We start from the raw sequence: 21317 nt of genomic DNA on the forward strand, positions 1-21317 counted from the left end.
TGCTTCTCAAGTATCGCAAAGTGCTTCAGTCCAACATTCTCATCATTTCTCAGTCACTAAGTTTTTAGTTACAGTCGTAGCCACAGCAGCCCCAAGGCAGTCTCACAGAGACTTTGTTTGCATGTTTTCCCAGTGTCTTCACAGATTTCCACCGCGAAAGACTTGCACAGTAGATTAACACCTCCAGCTGGTTCTGTTCAGGATCTGGAGATGAGTCCGTATAGCACAGGGTCGCCCTCTGCTCCTGACAGGACGTGAAGGGTGTCAAAACCAGAATCAATTTCAGATTTCAGGATTTCAAAAGGAACTAGAACTTTTGCCGTTTTACATTTGCATAAATTATATAAATTGCATAAAGAAGAAGAAGAAGATCTTTATTTATATAGCACCTTTCACAGACATAGTTACAAAGCATTTTACATGAGACAATTGTACATTCACTCTATACTCGGTGGTGGTACAGTTTCCCCTGGGGGAGACTGACAGAAGCGCTGTCGCGACGGCACACATCTGCGCCAACCATCCCTCTGCCCACCACCATACATTCACTCACACACAGCATTCATCCTGGCCTATTGTACATGTTTTTAGTGGTAGGGGATACCGGAGTACCTAGAGGAAACCTACACAGACACGGGGAGAACATGCGAACTCCACACAGAAAGGCCCCGTCCAGGTGGGAATCGAACCCTGGACCTTCTAGCTGTGAAGTGAGAGCGCTAACCGCTGCTTCAATTGGTTCATTTGCATAATTTAAATTGCATAAATGTTCCAATTTGCATAAACTGGTCAATCAATTACTTCAAGGCCCTATACCTGATGTTCTTTCTTTTTTTTGTTGCAAACAATGAAAGAGGAAGACACTAAATTTAATTAGCTGTGGTCCAAACACATTACTCACCTCCCCACTCTTCTTCATAGGGACAACTTTATAGGCACGTTTCACAACTTGCAGGGTCACTTTTTAGGGTCACTTTCACAACTTGATACAAATGCTTTGTAATTAGATTCACAGTGTTAGTAATGTAGTTCCATTACTAGTAAAATCAGGTATTGTGCCATTAACATCACCAAACTCCTCATTTAACATATCGTTCTAACTGTTTTCGTGTTTTTTGTAGTTGCTCCAAATGGGAGACATGTGCAAAACTGAAAAAAAAAAGATGAAATACAAAATAATTATCCATTAAATCATAGTTTTGGAGCATTGCAGACACTTCTCTCGCCGTCATTTATTATTTTTAGCTCCCGAGATGTTTGTTTTCACTCTTCCTAGCCAAAACATACAGTAGTCCGGATTAAGTGGGAGTTGACAACATGTTTAGCTGCTTATGACACATTGGTTTTGACAGTAAATCTTTCTTCTTGTTTCTTTTTTTGTTGGGAGTTGTAGCATACCTCAAAACAAATCGTTGCTTCCCTGTTTGGAGAGGCTGTGTTGGGTCCTGCCTCTTCATAAAGACAGGTGGTGACAGTGCATTGGGGCGGCTGTGTGTTACTGGCAAGTGTCTCTCGATCGTAATTATACTGTAGTTTAGCCTCGAGTGACGATCAGAGTTGTCAGAAAGGAAACTGTAACTTTTCACCCTTTTCTCTCGCGAAACATGTCTCTTCAGATCAGGTTCGCAAGCTGATTCCAAGGCATTGACATATTTCGCTGGTGAATCACGACGCGCAACAAGTAAACGTTTCTTCGCCGGCATGAGTTCAACGTAAATAGCTTTTGAGATGCACTTATTCACTCTCGCTCGACGTTTGCCCTTGAGGCTTTTGTGTAACACATTGGTGATCGCTTGACGTCACCAGAATCGTGTTGATTGTTTCTCATTGTATACTTTAATGGCAGATTGGCTCCGAGCTGCTGTTTTGAAGATTAATGTATTTTTTAAGGGGAGACACTACAGGCAAAACTCAATTTTTTCAGTTTTCAGGTTTTTGGCCAAATTGGTCTCTGAACATATAAGCTTTCACCCGGAAACAGAAAATATGCCTAATCTTCACAATAACATGTTTAAATATTGCACTGATTCAATGGTTGCCCATAGACTTATATACAATGCAATTTCAAGTGCCTTTTTTCTCAAAACACATTTTTCTGTCATTGTGGCGACACTATGTCCACGTCAGTAGGACCTAAAGACTTCAAATTTTCCAGCCTTGGACTGAACAATATTTGGAAGATTTTATTAGAGGGATTTTTTATTATTTTATCCCTAGCCCCATTTATTGAGTTTTGAATGTCAAAAAATAAGGCGAAAATTATTTTTTTTTACAAAATTTTCCACTAAAAAATTATAGATAACCTAAATCCCCTCTGAAATCCCCTCTGAAAACGTCTTGGTAGCTCATTTATCAATAAAATGAAACCATGAATTTGAATGTAGCTCTGTCCATTATTTAGATTTCGTCGCCGAAAAGATGGAAAATTTGGGGCAACACCTTGTTCTTATATGAAAAGATAAAATGACAGAAAACTTGCAATGTATTTTTTTCTTACATTTATGCCAGTGATCGACAGCAAAAGTTTCAAATTGATATGTGTAAATATACATTTTTTCCCTATTCACCTGCAGTGTCTCGCCTTAAGTTGTGGTTTATGTTCTGTGAATGAATATAGGGCATTAAAAGGATAAGGAAGGACCTCACCCTCAAAAGCTACTCCAGGCATTACACACAAATGGACTGGTCTGAAGGGCATCCACCAGTTAGGTCACTGTACTATTGCGGTTCAGGAGGAATGAGATACTGTTGCCACACATGCTTTATCTACCACTTAATCCTGAACCACATTTTCTCATTTCGAGTCTAATGAATCCTGGGAATGTCATCTTGGAATGCTGCGTTGGGTATGACACTAAACCCATATTGTTGCACACTAGCATGAGCTCGGGTGAGTGGCGTCTGTGTGAGCTTTGGCAGTCGGTCGTCCATCACCAATGAAGTGAATGAATACACTGCCAGGCCCAAAAGAAAGTCACACACTGTCGCTGTGTCCTTGGGCAAGACACTTCTCTCACCTTGCGTACACTGGTGTTTGAATGAGAGTGTGAATTGGTGTCAATGGTTCCTTGATGTAAAGCGCTTTGAGTGCCGAAAGCAGGTAGAAGGGCACTAAATGTGACCATTTACCAAGATGTTCTACCTTACAATGTACACAGACCAAACTTTGTGTTGCCTGATGGGACGCTGCCTGTGGCGGGGGCAGTGCGGAGGTCGTGTTTTGTTCTGGCTGTACAAATGCTTAACATCCTGGACTATGGCTGTGTCACTCAGCATGGGTCTATGGGGGAATTTAAGGGGTACCTGACAAGCAATTACAGAAACAACAGTTTGTGAATTTTCCATTTTGCTAGGACCTCCCTTTTTAATTTTTGAACTCTTCCAACGGTCTTATGGCCACGGAATCCAAATTTGTATTTTAACACTTGTTTCCTTTATTGTATTTTTTGTTGTAATTAATAAAGAAATGTATGTATATGAAAAAAAAAAAAAAAAAAAAATCTTGTATTGATGATGGGAGAGTGTGACCACTGTACAAAGCCTTCTCCAGCACATCCCAAACATTCTCAAGGGGGTTAAGATCTGGACCCTGTGGCGGCCAAAACATGCGTGTAAATGATGTCTCATGCTCCCAGAACCACTCTTTCACAATGTGAGCCCGATGAATCCTGTCAAAGTCATCTTGGAATATACCCGTGCCATCAGGGAAGAAGAAATCCATTGATGGAATAAACTGGTCATTCAGGATTTAAAGGGACTACACAGAGTTTAAAAATGTTAAAATTATGTAGTTTCCTCCCCCCACATGTTCCAGCCATGTCCTAAGGTGTAGAATGAGCTCAGACCTTGCCTCTAAAATCTTACACTGTCACTCAAAAAGTTGTTACTTCGGGTCCAAAGTGCCGTCATGCACGAGCTTAATAGAAGGTGCAGTTACATGTAAGGCCTGAGGTGGCAGTAGTGAGTATAAAAATGACCAACTTGCATCTAGCCCCTTTAACTGTTTTGATCTGGGTTTGCTGTAGTTGGACAGGTCTAGGTTCAGCAACACTATGAGCCCAAACAGTGAGATCAGCTGCACATCCTGAATGACCATGATGGCACGGGGGCATATTCAAAGGGGCATATTCAAAGATGACAATGACAGGATTCATCGGGCTCACATTGTGAAAGAGTGGTTCTGGGAGAATTAGATACAACATTCACACATGTTTTGGCCGCCACAGAGTCCAGATCTTAACCCCTTTGAGAACCCTTGGGATGTGCTGGAGACGGCTTTGCACACTGGTCACACAAGATCAATACAAGATCTCGGTACCTATGGGATTCGAACCACCGACCCTTCATTCACAGGATGCCCCGCTCTACTATCTGCGCCACTGTCGCCCCCCAAAAAACGAATCCAATGAAACCAACCCTTTTGACATTGCAGAAGCTTATTATTAAAACAATGCCACAGAGAAAGTCCAACAAAATATCAGAGGAAGTGACTTTTTATGTAATTGTCCCTTGTGAAAAGTTCCCTTTGCTTCCCTTATTTATATTTTGCGTGCCAGTTTTACCCAATCGGCATCACAATAGGCCGTAAACTGTGACATGTCAGGCCAGGGCAACGTTGTGCATATTCACCAAAAAGCAAACCCCGCCGCCACACAGATAGACGGCAGTAAAAGTGTGCGTGTGTCATCTAAATTACACGGTGTTGCTCTTCAAAAAACCCACCACAGACAACAACCCCAATTTAACCTATTATGTGCCATGATGAGGCCGCTCTGTAGGTTTGATAGCATCCAGTGATAGTCCGTGATTCTCAGGCTGTTTTATGGCTAATTTCACCTCGGGGCAGCGATTAGCCGCTTTGGAGAGCCTAATGCAGTGACTCAGGGCCCACACAAACGCCACAAGAAGAGCGTTTGATCAAAAAATAGCAACATTGTGGGTCATTTTGCAACATCAGTGGTGTGCCCGGGCCTAAGTACTGACAACATGTAGATTGAGAGATACCGTTTGACCGCATGCTGTATAAACGGACGGTTTTGTCAGAGGTCACTGTGTTTACAAACAGGCGTTGTTTTTTACGGCAATGGTCTGCAGGTGGGGGTGTTTATGCCGGTAATTACGTTTTATTGGAGGTTCCAAGTTCACTTTTTGACTGTGTCTCGTCTTTTTGCTATGGGGTTTGTGCCTTGGCCGGTTCTTAGATAAATCATTTTAAAGGTATACGTGCGCAGTGCTATTGTGCCGTGCCCGTGCGCGTTTCAAGCGGCTCCTTTGAAGCGAGCGTTTGATTAGTTTTCAGTGATGTCTGGAGCTTAATGTGCTGCAGTGGGATTTGTTTGTGTGCTCTGTAATTGTCTCGGCTTCAAACCTCCTTTGGCAGATTTTCTTTGAACAGCGAACGCACCAGACTCATGTTTACCAGTAAAACCTGCTTTACAGACTCCAGATTAGGATTTTCCCTGGGAATATTACGAGTGATGACACAGGGATCGGCCGGTGATTTCTGCTAATCTACTACCCACTGTGTTTGTTGATTATTGCCATTGGCCTCCATTATTCTGTCCATGTTGAAGCAAATATATATATTTTTTAACAGGGTTTGCTGATTATCGGGATCCAAGAACTACTTAGAGTGTTATCTAAAATTGATATGACGTTTTAGAAGTCTGTAAGCCTTTGTAAACACACTGTTGAACGATGTATTTTAGAAGCAGCCAAACTCCTGCTTAAAGGGAATGGAATATATCTTCTTAATTGTTAAGCCATGCAGGGATATAGGGCGTTTTTGGTATAACAGAATCAGAATCAGAATAGTACTTATTGCCATGGTTTGAGAACAGGTTCACAAACTAGGTACAACATTAAACATATAACACAGAATTCAGATAAAAAGAAAGCTATAAAAACTTTAAAACTAGAAGGCGATAAGGGCATACATAAAGAAGATTAAATGTATTATTATTATTTTCTATGATTCTTTTTCTATTATTAACAGAAAGAATATTTACCCATGTATATTTAAAATACAACTGACAAAGACACAAAGATCAAAGTCATATTTGCCTTTATTGTTAATTTCAGCACAATGAGCAACACTGTAGAGAATTGTAATTATGTCAATGTCAAACCCTTTGTGGTAACAGTATTTAGAGCAAAATTTAATAATATGTACAAAATCTAATATTATGTACAGCATATGTGCACAGAGATTTGAGGAGTCGGTGTCCTTGAGGGGATGGAGTAGACCATACACTGCAAAAAATAATGTCCTTTGGCCACTACTAGGTACCAGATATAGTGCCTTTAAGCAGCACAGGATTAAAACTTCAAAAAAGTAGATTTGCCATGACCCAGTAAGGTAGGCTAATACAATGAACATGAGCGGCTTCAATCTGAGAGTCTAATTTCAAGAAACCTGTCCATGGGCCAAGATGTTTGCACTTAAATTAAGATCAAATAAATCAATGCATTCAAAGCTAGATGAACAGTCAAGTTTGGCAGTGCAGTGAATGCATTTGAAAGCAGAGGAAGGGAGGGCGAGAGTTCAGCTTCGTATGGTGTATGATAAATGCGTGTTGGCACTTCTTCAACAGAGGTGTCCATGTTTGTGTTTCCAAGAAGCGTGACTTTTTACTGATACTAGATACACTTCTGCGTGGTTTGTCTCTGACCTCAGTATCAAGGCACTTCTGAACAGACACTGATTTATTCAGGAAATACCTTTATGTGTTTTCTTTTCCCTTTATCACTCAGAGTCTCTAAAGACAGTTTGAACGCAGATCACTCGCTCTCATCACAAAACTTTTGAAGTCATTCAACCCCGAGGCGGGATTAAAGGGTTAGAGAGGCAGCAGGCCTGGCTTAACCTCACCGTGTTATTGTAATGTAGAACAGTGGTTTCCATTGGAGGGTCAGGACCCCAGTGATGTGCATGTACTCAGGTCAAGCTTACTCTCAGTTTTCAGCCTTTCTTTAGTCCATTTGTTGCAATATTATGTTCTGTTGTTACGGAGTTGTAAATGCAAACATGACAATTGCAAAATCTTGAAGTAATTTCTGTATATCAGCAACTTACATAGTATTAGCACCAGTAGTTCTTCTATAAACTAAGTCTTGGAACATTTTCCACATGAACTCATACAAAAGGAATTTCTTTCTAAAAATGGCCCAACTGCAAAAACTCTATTTCAACTTCTTCTCCACGCGAGTCAACTCTGAGTCAGCCGAAAGTGAATGTTTGATCAGTGAAACACGGCGAGGGTGAGGGAGTTTAGTAACACGTACCTTTGGCAGAGCGCACAGACTGAAGCATGCAGTCACACGCACCGCTACGCCCCATTTACTCTGTATCTGCGACTGCTAATCACAACCACTGGCATCGTCGGCCCCGCGCTCGCCAGCGGAGGAGAGCGGAAGGGACAGGAGCAGCAGATGGAGTGTGAGGATTTGCTCAGGTGGTGGTCCACAGGGGCTGAAGGTCATCGTGTCCTTGGGCAAGACACTTCACCGCCTGTTGGTCGCAGATTGGCAGTCTCGTTTCCATCAGTGGTTCCAAAACCTTGAGTCCTTCATTTCTACTCAAAGCACCCCCTGAACTCTTAGGTGCCGCCAATTATTTTCAACTCTTAACCTCCGCCTTAACTGAGCGCGTTTTTTCCAGTTCAGCTTTACCCAAATCCATAAGTTCACAGCCTATCGGTCAGTGCAACGTCTCATTTTAAAGCTAAGACCAACAAAACTCATCGGAATTGAGCTTTTTCCTCGCGTTGTCTTCACTTCTTTGACATATTTTTCCCATTGCTTTTTTGTTGGGTTTTCCTCTTATTTTTGCCACATTTTCATTGCTTCTTGTCACTTTTTTGTTGTGTTTTTATCACTGTTTTGTTCCTCTTTTGTGGCTTTTTTCTCTGTTTTGTCACTTTTTCTGTCACTTTTCTGTTGCTCTTTTTTGGCTTTTTTGTTGCATTTTTGTCCGTTTTTTGTCACATTTCTGTTACTTTTTCATCTTTTTTTTCCTTGCTTTTTTCAAGAAGCTTTTAGATTTGGGTAAAGCCAAGCAGGAGAAAATGTGCTCGGTTCAGGTGGGGGTTAAGAGGTTTAAATAATATTTAAAGACAGTTTTGCCTTCTTCTTTCTATATCTGAGCTATTGCAATAATAAACAAAGTACCCGAAGTACCCCCTGCTAAGTGTTCACATTCCCACTGGGCTCCCCGGCTCGTACCGCTGGTTGGGAAACACTGGTCTACCTCAGGGCAGCTGTGGCTCCAATAGCAGCTTAGAAACTTATCAACACAGCTCTATAAAGCGAGTTTAGAGACGTTTTTGGTCACTGCTTTTGGACTTCATCTTTAACCGTAGTGCTTACTGCAACAGTAGTGGGCACAGTCACAAGGAGGACACGGAACATGTACAATAGGGTCCAGTGAGTGGCCACTGAACAATCTACGACACAGCATCTCTGCAGCTATTGTTTAGAATAAAGATCCGCCTACACACTCGGCTGCTCCTAAGATCACAAAGCAAGAAATCACAAACCAAAAGTGATGAGCTATGTGTTAAAACTTTAAAACTACATCGACCTCCCTATGCAGAGCCAAAGATCTTTTGCTTAAAAAGTTGACAAACACTTCCACATGTCTTATATCAATACTTCTATCATAATCATTCATAGATTTATAACTGCAGCCCATAGAAACCCTGTATCCCATAATGTGACGGATTCCAGATTTTGATTAGCACCAATTTAAGCGTCATGTGTCCTGTCTTTGGCTCTTTTCTTCACAGATTTAGAGTTCGACCTTATCTCACACGGCATCAAAGTGGATAGAAATATTCGAGCATTTCTTGTCGCTGCAAATCCTAATACACTTTTAAAAATATGAGGCCCGGGGGCAGGATTAAGAGGTGAGCGAGGCAGCAGGCCAGGCTCAACCCTGACATGTTATTGTAACGGAGGAGGCTTTTATTGTGAAGGTCTTTTGAAAGTGATACGGCTGTGTTTACTACAGGCTGCACACAACAGAAGGTCAAGTTCAAATTTGAGATGACATTGATGTAATGGTGGTAAATGGTATATTTACAAACAAATTAAATACGCGCACTGATTTTGAATTGTCCACTTACTCCAGAACCCCAGGAAGAGTAGTCGCTACTTTGGTAATGTCCATAAATAAAGAAATACTATAACAGCAAGATATACAGGAACTGATTACCAATGTTGTACCATAAAACTCCACCATTTTTTTTTCATGCCTGACAATTTCGACTGCACTCTTTCTGCAATCTTCCTCAGCGTTGGTCACATGATGTCACTGTGACGTGTCTTGTCAGCAGATTTACACAGGTTTTGGTCTGTCCCAGGTGTGTGAAAGCAAAAAGCCCCCTCATCCCGGTTTACTGTCCCGGGGGCACATCTCCGAATTCCATTGCCTTCTTAATCCAGCGCTGGTGTTTATTGTCGTCATTCTTCCGAGGATTCTAAATCTGTGGTTCTCTCTTTTGCAATGGTCGGATATGCTGGCGGATTTGAGTTGTTCTTGTTCAGCTTTTTGTTTTGTTGCTCTTATACACGCCCTTGCAGTGTTCTGTGTTATGTTCCTTTTTTCAAGTCCCCCCTGTTAATTTTATTGCATGATCTACATCTACATCTACATCTACATTTTTGTATATTACGTTGCATTGGATTTTACATTAAAGAGACTAGATGCAAGTTGGTCATTTTATGCTCACTACTGCCACCTCAGGTCTTACAAGTAACTGCAATCTCTTTATTATGCTTGTGCATGACGGCACTTCGGACCCGAAGTAACAACGTTTTTAGTGACAGTGCAGGATTTTAGAGGCAGTTGTTATGAACAGGTCTGGGCTCATTCTACACATTATGACATGGCTGGAACATGTCGGGGGAGGAAAATACTTAATTTATATAATATTTTTAAACTCTGTATAGTCCCTTTAAATACCATGCATATTATGACAGTTGCTTTACCCATTTTGGTGACTATGCCTCAAAAATAAAACCAAAACTAAATGTTTAGATTAGTCTGACGAATAGTAAAAATTATTAAAAAATAATTTGAAATGATGAGCATTAGCTTATTGCGAAAGAAAAGGAATTTCTGCAAAAGCAACTAAATCATTTGCAAGTCGAACATTAACTTTTGGAATTTTCCTTCCTGATCTGAGAAATGTGCCAAAGTGACAGAGAAAAAAAAAGAAATTTACTTTAGGGAAAATAACCTCGGTGTGTATTTCCGTTTTGCTTCGCGTGACTGTTCTGCGTAACTTTTTTTTTTAAACTTGCCTCAGAGAAGAGGCCTCTGACAGCTTCATTTGCCTTCACTTACCCTCTATACACTGACACAGGCCCACATACTATCCATATTTTAACACACAGCTTCTTCCAGGCCTCTGCTCACTGTCTAATGTACTCTGACCCATTTAAATGAGTGCTACAAGGCCAGACTCACAGCTCACTCACTCACCGCGCTGGTGCTGGTCTGGTGTAGTGTATATATAATGTAGCCCGCAGTCCTAATGTGCCACCAACATGTCCCATTTGATCTCAGTCTGGGGCACTTTACAGACGCCTCTGTCTCACTCAGACGCCATTAAAACCAGCCAGATGTGCGTCTGTGTATCTGTGGTCCAACGCGGGTAAATAGGGAGTAATTAGGGAGCTGCAGTGGGCAACTTAGTCTTGAGATGTGTGCCATTAGCATTTTTGTTTACGATTAAAGTCGCTTTACTCTTGAATGTGGCGGTCACTTACATAAACGAAATGAATGATTCCTGGGATGTCTGGTGTGAATGGCTTTCTTGAGGTCATGCCACAGCATCCCAATTGGGTTTAAGTCAGGACTTTGTTATTCTTCTGATGTTGATTCGTTTTGTGCTTTGGGTCATTGTCTTGTTCCAAAACTCATCCTCTGGTGAACTTCAACTGTTGGACAGACGGCCTTAAGCTTTTCTGCAAAATATCTTGATAAACTTGTGAATTCATTGATGATAGCACGTTGTCCAGGCCCAGAGTGTCGAGAAGTGGGTAGATAGTGATTTGGGGTAACAGGGTTTGTTGAATTGGCGGGAAAATACAGTATGTTGGTCGCAACTAGACTCACTGTGTTGTCTTAACCCCCACCTTAACCGAGTGCATTTTCTTCAGTTCTTCAGCAACACCTCATTTGAAAGCTAAGACCTACAAAACACTTTTTTGTTGCTCTTTTGTGACTTTTTCATCACGTTTTTGTCACTTTTTTGTCGTGGTTTCATCCTCATAGTCTGGCTCACTATGTTTATATTTCCACTGTTGTGGGATCTTCGTGGAGAGTATGAAAACTAAATATTTTTGGAAACCTTATGGCCCAAGCAATGAGAAAAACAATGTTTCCATAATACAGACGTCATAGAAGGGGGCGTGTCCTCGCCGAGGGGGAAAATAAAATCTATAGAGAAACTAAATGCTAACATGTAGCATTATGTTAGCATTCCCCATTATTTATGTATTTATGGGCTGTTGAACCACTTTGCTCCTCTCCATGTCTTTGTATCTTTATTTAGTAGAAAACTATATTCATAATTCAGCATTTGTTAAAGTAGTTTTTGAACAATTAGAGAACGTTTAGATTTTTTCAAAATTGTTTTTCCCCTTAACTGTTTTCATAAAGTATATGGACGATTTCAGAGATGCCGTCTGAATCTATTTGCCCTTGTCATTTTTTAAAATTGTGCAATTATACTATTTTTCCATGAGTGTAAAAGGGGAGTTCTGGTCATCGCTACGGCAACACCGTGAAAAATACGACAAGGGTTTCATTGATTTTTGATTGGGACGACCTATTTTGGCCAAATTTTGTACATTTTCGCCAAACTACAGTTCTTACTCACATATAAGTGTTATCGTGGCACTTTTCTTTTTTTTTTTTTTTTTTTTTTTCACATCAGAACAAATATACTCCCCACAAAAATCAGGCGAAATTACAGAGTGAACCGTACTATCATTTGTGTTGCCATTTTGATACTTTGAAGCTTTTTGATTTGGGACTGAAACTGGAGAAAATGCTCGGTTCAGGTGGAGGTTAGTGCTAATGTTCTGTAAAGAGTGTATGTAAAAGATATTTGACCAATTTTCATTATATTGAGGGAAGATAAGCAGTAAATCCTGTTGTACACTGTGTATTTCCTCTAATATATTGAAAACATGATTTATGAATTGAAATCAAATAGAATTGTCAGCTGAAATCACATGCAAAGGGCTGCCGGATTGTCCACATGGGGATTCTGGGGGTCCCTGTCTGAAATGTTTGTGAATCCCTGCTGTAGTATAGAGGCGTGTTGCTTCCACGATTGGGAGATTGGGAAGGAGTTTTTCCTCCTTGCTCCTAAAAACAAGCTTCAGCATTTTGTTCATTTTCTATTTTGTTTGTCTTTCTCTTTTGCCACAATCGCTATTGACGGCATCACCATGCAAACCAAATAGCCAATAGCATCAGGATATGACTAAGAGAGCGAGCCCCCGGAGACGGACAGGTGATTTGTTACTGCACACCCACACACGCTGCCGCTCACACGCAAACCTCTTCACCAAAACCGAGGGGCAAGCCAAGAGATAATCCCGCGGATCCACTCGTCCCGCTGTCACTGCCTTTCCTCTCCTCCCTCCTCAAACCTCACAATTAGCGCGGCCCACCCTCCACCATTCAGATGTGCAAATGTCCCGGGGCAACACTTTCAGGATTCGAGCTTAACTGCAAGGAAAACAACAAATCACGGCATCAGCGTTTTTTTGCTCTTTTCATAAAAAGTTACCTTGTGAAAAGTGACAGACAAAAAGAATGAGAGCGCTTGTTGTGGTGATAAGATTATATTACTAATACAAGCACAGAGACATGGATAGCTGTGGTAGTTTTTTATTTTGTGTAGGTTTTGTTCTCTGTTGTCCAGAAGTTTCCCATCCTAGCAGAAGTATGTCAAAGTCGTGAAATGGGCTGGGTTGGTTAAATTTATTTATTTTTTACTTTTCTCACTGGTTTCCTCTTTGTAGCTGGATCAACCCCCACGTGGTGCAAGGACCCATCCCATGGAACGGTGCAGGGTATTACAGGGCACGAATTTGCAGTCGGAAGATTGTTTATTGTTTATTTATTTAGATCCCCATTAGCTACTAAATAAAGCAGCTATTCTTCCTGGGGTCTTAACAATTTTAAACACACACACACACACACACACACACACACACACACACAACGAAACACAACACATATACACTGAACATTAGGGCTGCAACTAACGCTCATTTTGGTAGTCGATCAATCCATCAGTTATTTATACAACTAATTGACTGGCTGTGAATAGAGTATTGAAATGGTAAATGTTTTTTTTTTTTCTTCTCTTCTTTTTCTTTTATTTTTAGTAAATTTTCTTTCTTTTTTCCTTCTTTTTTTTCTTCCTTTCCCTTCCCTTTTTTGACAAAAATAGTTGTCACCTATTTCAATAATCGATTAGTTGTCGACCGATCGATTAGCTGTTTCAGCCCTACTGAACATGACAATATAACAATATAAGCTCTTCTGTGATAAGAAATATTACCACTCTCGGGGTATCATATAAAATATACCAAAAACATTTCAGCTGACATAGCTCATTGTAAAGTCATTACATAGATGATCCAGTTACTCCAAAGTAAGTGCATACAGTCTAAGTCTTTTGGAAAAACTAACATTGTGAATCCCAGAAACCAGGAATTGTGGGAGAGAATTCCATGCCACCATTGCTCTATAACACGATGTTCTCTGAAGTTGATTTGTTCGACAGGCAGGTAACAGAAAACGCCCTTCACTTGATTGGCGAGTGGAATAAGTATGAACATCGCTGAAGAGAGTCAGTCTATTATAAATGGTGACATCTGCAGTGCGCCAGCCTGATATTGAATAAACTAAAACATGTCCCTATAAGGGCTAATTAACCCTTGGTTGCTTGGTTGGTAGTTTTTTTTTTTCTTCTTTTTTTTTTGCATGTTGATGAGGTTGCTACCCTCCTTCTGGGCAAGCTGACTGAAAAACTTGTGCCAGTATGTTCACCATCTTAACACAGAAAGCGAGGCAGGATTCTACCAGAGTCATCCGCAAGGCAAAGCTTCTTTTTCTCCCCGGAATACTCTGCCAAAGGACTCGTAGCAATAGTGGCTGAACTGGAAGTATTTGCGGCAACATGCAGGGAATATGTTGCAGTAGTAGCAGCAAATGTAGATGCAGTGACACTAGTACTTTATACTGGATGCATTGGCAGGAGCAGAGAAGCAGCTAAAGTACCAGCTGTACTTGCGCTTGAAGTAGAATTAGCATTACGGCCGTAGAAGAACACCATTGCAATGAAGCCACTTCCCGCTCCATTAGTTGCAGAAATGGAAATGTGTATTTACAATAATATTGGCAAATTGTCTTATGATTTTCGAATGGTTGTATAGTCCAAGATAGAAATGATAAGAAACAAAAAATAGGAAATCACAAGCTTTCATGTGATCGACAATTAATCAACGTGACAGATATGGTCTAGACCTCAAAATTGCATCAAGGCAAAAAAGGGGATGAACAAAAAGCCAAAAGCATTACACTCTTTTCCAGTCATTTGGAGACTTGACATTTGTGGATAGTGTGGATCTTTTGTTAGATGTCATTAGTCATGGAGAGTGAGGGTCTGTTTCCACATGCTCAGTGCTTATATGTGAGCCTGTATGTGCTCTGCACAGGTACACACTGTGCTGTTCCATATGTCGTTGCCTTTGTTGGTTTAAGGATCATCTCTCGACATCTCAAAGGAACAAGCCACTTCTGACACATGAACAGGCAGCGTCCCCGTTTCCTATTAGCTGCTAATGTCTTGGGCGTGTTGGCCTGTCAAATTCATCTCATGCCTGCAACGTGCTTTTCTCCTGGGTACACAACCTTTCTATTTATTTCTTTTATGTTTTTGAATGTATCTATGTTATTATTCATTTGTTTTTGCTGAAAATGTCTGTTGAGATTGCAGCTTTTCTTGTTCGAATTCTGGACACATTATCAGCAGGATATATTCACTAATACTGACAATATTGACTAATGGATTTAATGTGGGATGCAGTGTTTTTTTTTTCAGTAGCAATGTGTAGATAAAATATAATCACTGTCTGTGCCCTGTTCCAAGAGTGTTGATCATTAGGATTTAAATCATAAAAATCAATACCCCATTACTATTTAAATCAAACTATTTGGAGAACATATTAAAATCCTATTGGTTAAAGGGGTATTTATTTCCTCATTTGATAGGATGGTGTTTGTAACATTTATTTGCTTAATTAGGATCCAGTTTGCATTACCGGGGCTTTTTCTCCTCAAATTTCGTAGCTATACACTATTTACTATATACTATATACTATTTCAACATAGCTCACAATTTCAAATGAAAATGTGCCTGGTAAAGAGAGGTTTTAGACTTGTGCACAATAGATTGTGTTCAAGGTTTTGACAAAAGAGTTGTGTTTTTTGTGTGAAAAGTGTTCCATTGGTTTGTGGCTTGGTGCAGTTTGGCGTTTTATTGATCAAGAAAAGCTGTGAGAAGAAAGGAAAAGAAAAACTCCTGTCCCAGCTAGGCAATCCATCACCGCTTAAAGGATGCTGTCAACAACTTCTAGACACTGCCTTTTAGCGAAGAGTGTCCATAAACATTATACTAGCCATTTCTAATCTGTGGATCCTAATCTGCTTCAACTATGCCCGTGTTTATTTCTCTGTACAATTTGGCCCAGTGAAAACACCTCTTTCACCTTCCTATTATTTTCCTACGGGCTTTGAAGTGTCCGGGCTATTGCTGCGCCCTCAAACAGTAGCAATGTGGATGCAATTACGCTCCGCGGGTCAGTTTGTCTCTCGAAGGTTTAAGTGGGCTGTAGAGCTGCAAGATTAAAGAGTGCGCTGTGTGTTTAGGGCAAAGCCAGTTGTGATTCTGGGGTTGCCGCGGCCCGTAAGAAGCAAAAAAAAAAAAACTAAACTAAAAAGAGCGGTTGCATCGTGAAACGCAAAGCAATATTACAATGTTGTTTACCCAATGGCAGCACAGCCCCTTGGATCCGTAACCACTGATTTCAGGTTTGGAAACTTTCTTTTCAACACTCTCGGTAAAGTGTTTATGGACCTAATGCATAGTTTGAGACACTTGCCATTACACACAAAACAAGTGGAAATATTTAGCATTCCAGTTGATGCAGCCAAATGTTTGGAAGGTTTGTGTCCCAGAGCTTTACTTCCACAAAGTTGGATACCAAACTGTGACGAGTGAGATTAGCAAACACATCAAAGGATAACAATGCGGTATTTGATTTAAAGAACGTTGTAGTCAGGGTTTTGACTAAAAAGAGTCAGGGGGAGGTTGAATGTATTTGGAAACATACAGTGGGTTGTGAAAGTTTTGGCACTCCAGATTAAGTAAACGAAATTATCTCCAAAAGGCATGAAGATACAGATGAGACATTTCCATAACATAAAAGGAGAAACGTCCATGACAAAGGTTTGGGCACCTGCAAAGTTAATACCCCGTAGCCCTCCAGCATGGCAAATTCAGGATTTTTGACATAGGGCCTCATTTCCTAGTAATCCAGAATGCTGTTTAAGTCATGCAGTCCTTATATTATATTATATTATATTGTATTTGAAGAGTTTAGTGGGGCTAGGCTAATGTGAGGCTAGCGCATGTCTATGGTAACTTGTAGCCTGCATTAAAAACCTCTTCAAAATCATGGGGTCGTCCTCCAAACGTTGCCATATCTGATTTGTAGAAAGCTCCTTTGTGAATTCCACTGGTAGTAATGCCGTCCGCAGGTAAACAAACTACTGTAGATCCGGTAACCTAGCAGATCACTCCGCCGCTACGTAGCTTACAACCAGGAAGCTGATGCTGCTCAAATATAAGTTCTTTTAAAAGCAAAATGGTTGTATTCAACAATCATTCAGTCAACACAGATATTTATGCCTCATTACAGCCCACTGTGTTTGAGTCAGACTGTTTTTAATGCAGGCTAATAGTTACCATAGACATGCGCTAGCCTAGCACCAGCCTAGCACTACTAAACTCTTCAAATATGAGGACAGCATGAATTAAATAATATTTATATATCCAGAAATCAACAACACTCTGGAGGACTAGGAAATGAGGCCCTATGTCAAAAATCCTGAAACATCCCTTTAAACAGGTTTCTAGGTAGCCAAGAGTGTTTCAATGTTAGGGTGAGGGCTTGTTTCCCTTTCTTCTTAACAAAGGTCTTCCAGAACGAAGAGATTCCTGGGTTGTCATGCCTGCATTGCTCTTTGGAGGTTCAGGTTCATCGTTTCATCTTCCCCTTGCTTGATCCAGGGAGCCAAAACTTCTGCGCCTCATTGCGAGAGACTCTGTGCTGGCTTCACTATCTCGAGATGAATTCCCAGCCTCGAAAAAATTTGCTTAATCATTCCTGGCCCTTCACCATGAGTTCACGTTGTCCTGTTCAAAAGTGCAAACATTTCCGGGGCCAAAAATCCCACCCAACAAAAGAGCAAAGCAAATTAAAATGGTCCAGCAAATGAAGACACAATAGTGGAAGAAGCCAAAATGATAGACATATGTGTTCGATTACAAAAGCTGGACACCTCTAACCTGGATCATGGTTATAGAGAGTTCACTGGTTCTACAATAGATGCATAAAGGCAAATCAGGCATTTATTTCAAAGTGAGTGTGTTATAGGGCAGAAAGACATCAAAGAAACATTACTGTAAAAGCTCTGAGGGCATCACGATCAAACTTCGCGTTTCGTCCGTGAAGTGGAAGCGAAAGCGGTGCTTGCCTCTTCGATGGGTGGTCCGGTGCCTTGTTGCTAATTGCATCTTCTCTATTTTAGAAGTGCTCATGACTTCTAAACATGTGTATGCAAAGACACCTACGTATGCAGACAAGCAGACGTGTTACCGGCTGAACAGCATGGATTAAGCCATCTCTAAATGGTTGTTTTGTGTTGATGGTTATAAAAAGGCAAGGCAAGAATTTCAAACTCCATACAAAATTGAAAAAAAACTATCTGCTGTATTGTCTTCCTGGACCTGAAGTTTTCAAGTGTAAGGCAATAGATAAAAGTTCTTGATCGGTTTGTACTGTATTGAGGAAGTTCCAGCTCTGGCTACAAGAGGTTTCGTCAGTAACTATCGATATTTTCGCAGCAAGCGGAATATACACCATTTGAAAGCAAGGAACCACAAAATTGACAACAGTGAGGTCAGACTTTTAACCAAGGAGCCGATATTGCAGAGATGGTCAATAGCTGCTGAGGTGAGCGGCAAAACATCATCACCAAAACAACCCAAGATGACAATGTGATATATTTTGTCTGCAAAGGCCTTATATATAGTGCAAAGCTTGTATAGTTTTTCCATGCTTGGAGGTAGACGTACTGCATTGAAACTTGAAAAAAAAAAAAAGAAAAGCCTGTGTATGTTTGGGTACTGCCTGCATCCGTCAGTGATATTTGATATTCAGCGTCAGAGCAGGACCACCGGGCTTTTTAATGCGGGACCAATTTTTCTTCATTCTTTGCCACTTTGCTGTTTCACTGTACACCCAAAATGTAAGCAAACAAAGGTGACTGAGTGACCCCATGTGCATTACCTCACAAATGCAGCCCGGCTACAGGAAAGCCTTCCCAAGAAATCATTTTATTCTCTACACAGTCTAGTTTTTTGTGTCTATACAACATTATATGAGGACTGGTTGAAGTGCATTATCAGTCGGAGTAGAGATGTTCAAATGTTGTCGACTGGGCTGGGCAGGTTGGGTTTAGTATGTTTCGCTTCGATCTTCAGAAGCTTTTTCTCGCTCTTGTAGTCAAAATGCAAGACTGGTTAAACAAAAAATAAACCAGTAATTTGTAAGAAAGTTTTGAATATAGAAGCGAAATGTCCTCAACTCAATCAAACCCAGTCCAGTCGCTTGATATTTGAAAATACCTACTTAAATTATGGATCTTTTCATGTTTTTTAAAAGATCAGGTTTTATACATATGACTTATAGCTTATTGCCTTTGCTTTCCACCTCAGTGACCTCTATGGATGCTTCAAGACTAATTTTATTTCAGTTTTTTTAGGGATTTTGGTAGGTTCTAGGCAGGCATTTATACGTAACCATGGAGACAGATCCATCAGCATCGAAAACCTACAAGTAACCCACAAATAAAACAATTGATCTTGTACCCATTTTTCTGATTTTCAAGCTAAGAAAGAGTTCCTTAGTTTTTATTTGTGGTCCCAACACATTCCAAACTTTCTTCCTCATATTCAGGTTAATGGAGATGGTTTTATTAGCATTTTTCCACACATTTCAGCACCAGGTTACTTGTTTTTCAGTGTCACCTCCCAAAAAAAAGTCAATCCAGTCACAAACATCTGAGAAAACAGCATACTGCAAGGAGGGATGATTGGATTAAGTTAAGTTATAAGTTAAGTTATACTGCATTAATCTCTGTAGAGAAATCTCTGTAGAGAAATTAGTTCTCTGCATTTGACCCACCCTCAGTGTCACATGGAGGAGCAGTGAGCTGCCAGCATGGGCCGGCGCTCGGGGACCCATCTCCATGATGTGGGGCCAGGCTGGTGGTCAGAAACACCTGGCTGGAGGATTAACCTATTGCACATGTTTTTTATAACCTACCACTAACCTATGCAGACACGGGGAGAACATGCAAACTCCACACAGAAAGGCCCCGTCCTGGTGATGGGACAAGGCCTCGTGGAAGACCCAGGACACGCTGGTGGGACTATGTCTCCGAGCTGGCCTGGTGTCGCCTCGGGGTCCCTCCAGAACAGTTGGAGGAGGTGTGTGTGGACCGGGAAGTTTGGGCATCTCTGCTGAGACTGCTGCCCCCGCGACCCGGCCCCGGATAAAGCAGAAGACAATGGATGGATGGATGGATGGATGGATGGATGGATGGATGGATGGATGGATGGATGGATGGATGGATGGATGGATAGATGGATGGATGGATGGATGGATGGATGGATGGATGGATGGATGGATGGATGGATGGATGGATGGATGGATGGAAAAAACTGGTGTTGAGACTTTATAAAAATGCCATATCATCAATAGAGGGTGCGGACTTACAATCAAAACACAACATTTGGCTTCTGTTGCCATGCTGTGACGTCATCTGGATTCTCTCCATACAGGAATACTCCCCCCCCTGACTCATCCGAGAACCTGAAAATCAGAGAACAACGAACTCCGTACCAGCATGTTAATGTTGTCATGTTTTCTGTGTCTTTCAGGTCGTGTTGAACCACATGAGGCGGAAGTGCAAGTGCCACGGGACGTCCGGCAGCTGCCAGCTGAAGACGTGCTGGCAGGTCACCCCGGAGTTCAGAGTGGTGGGCTCCATCCTGAAACAGCGCTTCGACTTCGCCACGCTCATCAAGGCGCACAACCGCAACACGGGGCAGCTGGACCACTCCCACCACGGCAACAATCACCACGGGAACGGCCACGACTTCCACCACAACAGCAACAACAACGACAACGGCAACTACCGGAGCCACCGCCACCACCACCACCACCACCATCACCACAGCAACCACCACCACCGGCGGCGACCGAGCTCCAACGAGCTGGTCTACTTCGAAAAGAGTCCCGACTTTTGCGAGAGGGACCTGAGCTCGGACTCGTGGGGGACGCAGGGCCGGATCTGCAACAAGACGAGCCCCGGCATGGACAACTGTGAGAGCCTCTGCTGCGGGAGGGGGCACAACATCCTCCAGCAAACGCGGAGCGAGAGGTGCAACTGCAAGTTCCACTGGTGCTGCTACGTGGTCTGCGAAGAGTGCAGGATAACAGAATGGGTCAGCGTGTGTAAATGATGATGAATGCATTAAAAAAAAAAAAGACGTTTTTTTTAGGCAAGAGGGCTGCAGGACTGTTACGAAAAGCCCTCATTTCTTTCTGCAGTGGACTCCGTATTCGGTGGAGAAAGCAGAAACAAAAGTGCACATACAACGGGAGTGCACACTGAACTGGTAGCTCCCGAGAGATGCTACAAAACAGTTGTCTTTGAGAGAGACCGACGCTTTCTTATTTCAGGGAGAAACTGTTATTAACCTGAAAGCGCGTTGGTAGAGAACGAGGACATGCAGTGAAAGTGGCATATTGCAACTAAACATTATGCATAAATTATAGTATAGCGTGTCCATGTTGTTCAAAAATAGCTCTATAACCACCCGATACCACAGCCGTCGCTTTGTGCATATAGTTTCTCTAATTTGTGCACATTT

The 21317-nt window shown here is 41.5% G+C and overlaps 1 protein-coding gene across 1 annotated transcript in view; it reads left to right on the forward strand.

Moving 5' to 3' along the window:
- wnt10a (wingless-type MMTV integration site family, member 10a) overlaps positions 1 to 20906 on the forward strand; it is a gene marked incomplete at both ends in the record, with an annotated part of 39909 nt that extends 19003 nt beyond the window's left edge. Inside the window, one exon of the mRNA XM_079563659.1 lies at positions 20322 to 20906. Coding sequence (XP_079419785.1) covers positions 20322 to 20906 — 585 coding nt within the window. The remainder of the gene's footprint in view (positions 1 to 20321) is intronic.
- Between the last annotated feature and the right edge of the window lie 411 nt (positions 20907 to 21317).

This window comes from Gobius niger (assembly GCF_951799975.1).
Source record: "Gobius niger genome assembly, chromosome: 9".
Classification (NCBI taxonomy): Eukaryota; Metazoa; Chordata; class Actinopteri; order Gobiiformes; family Gobiidae; genus Gobius; species Gobius niger.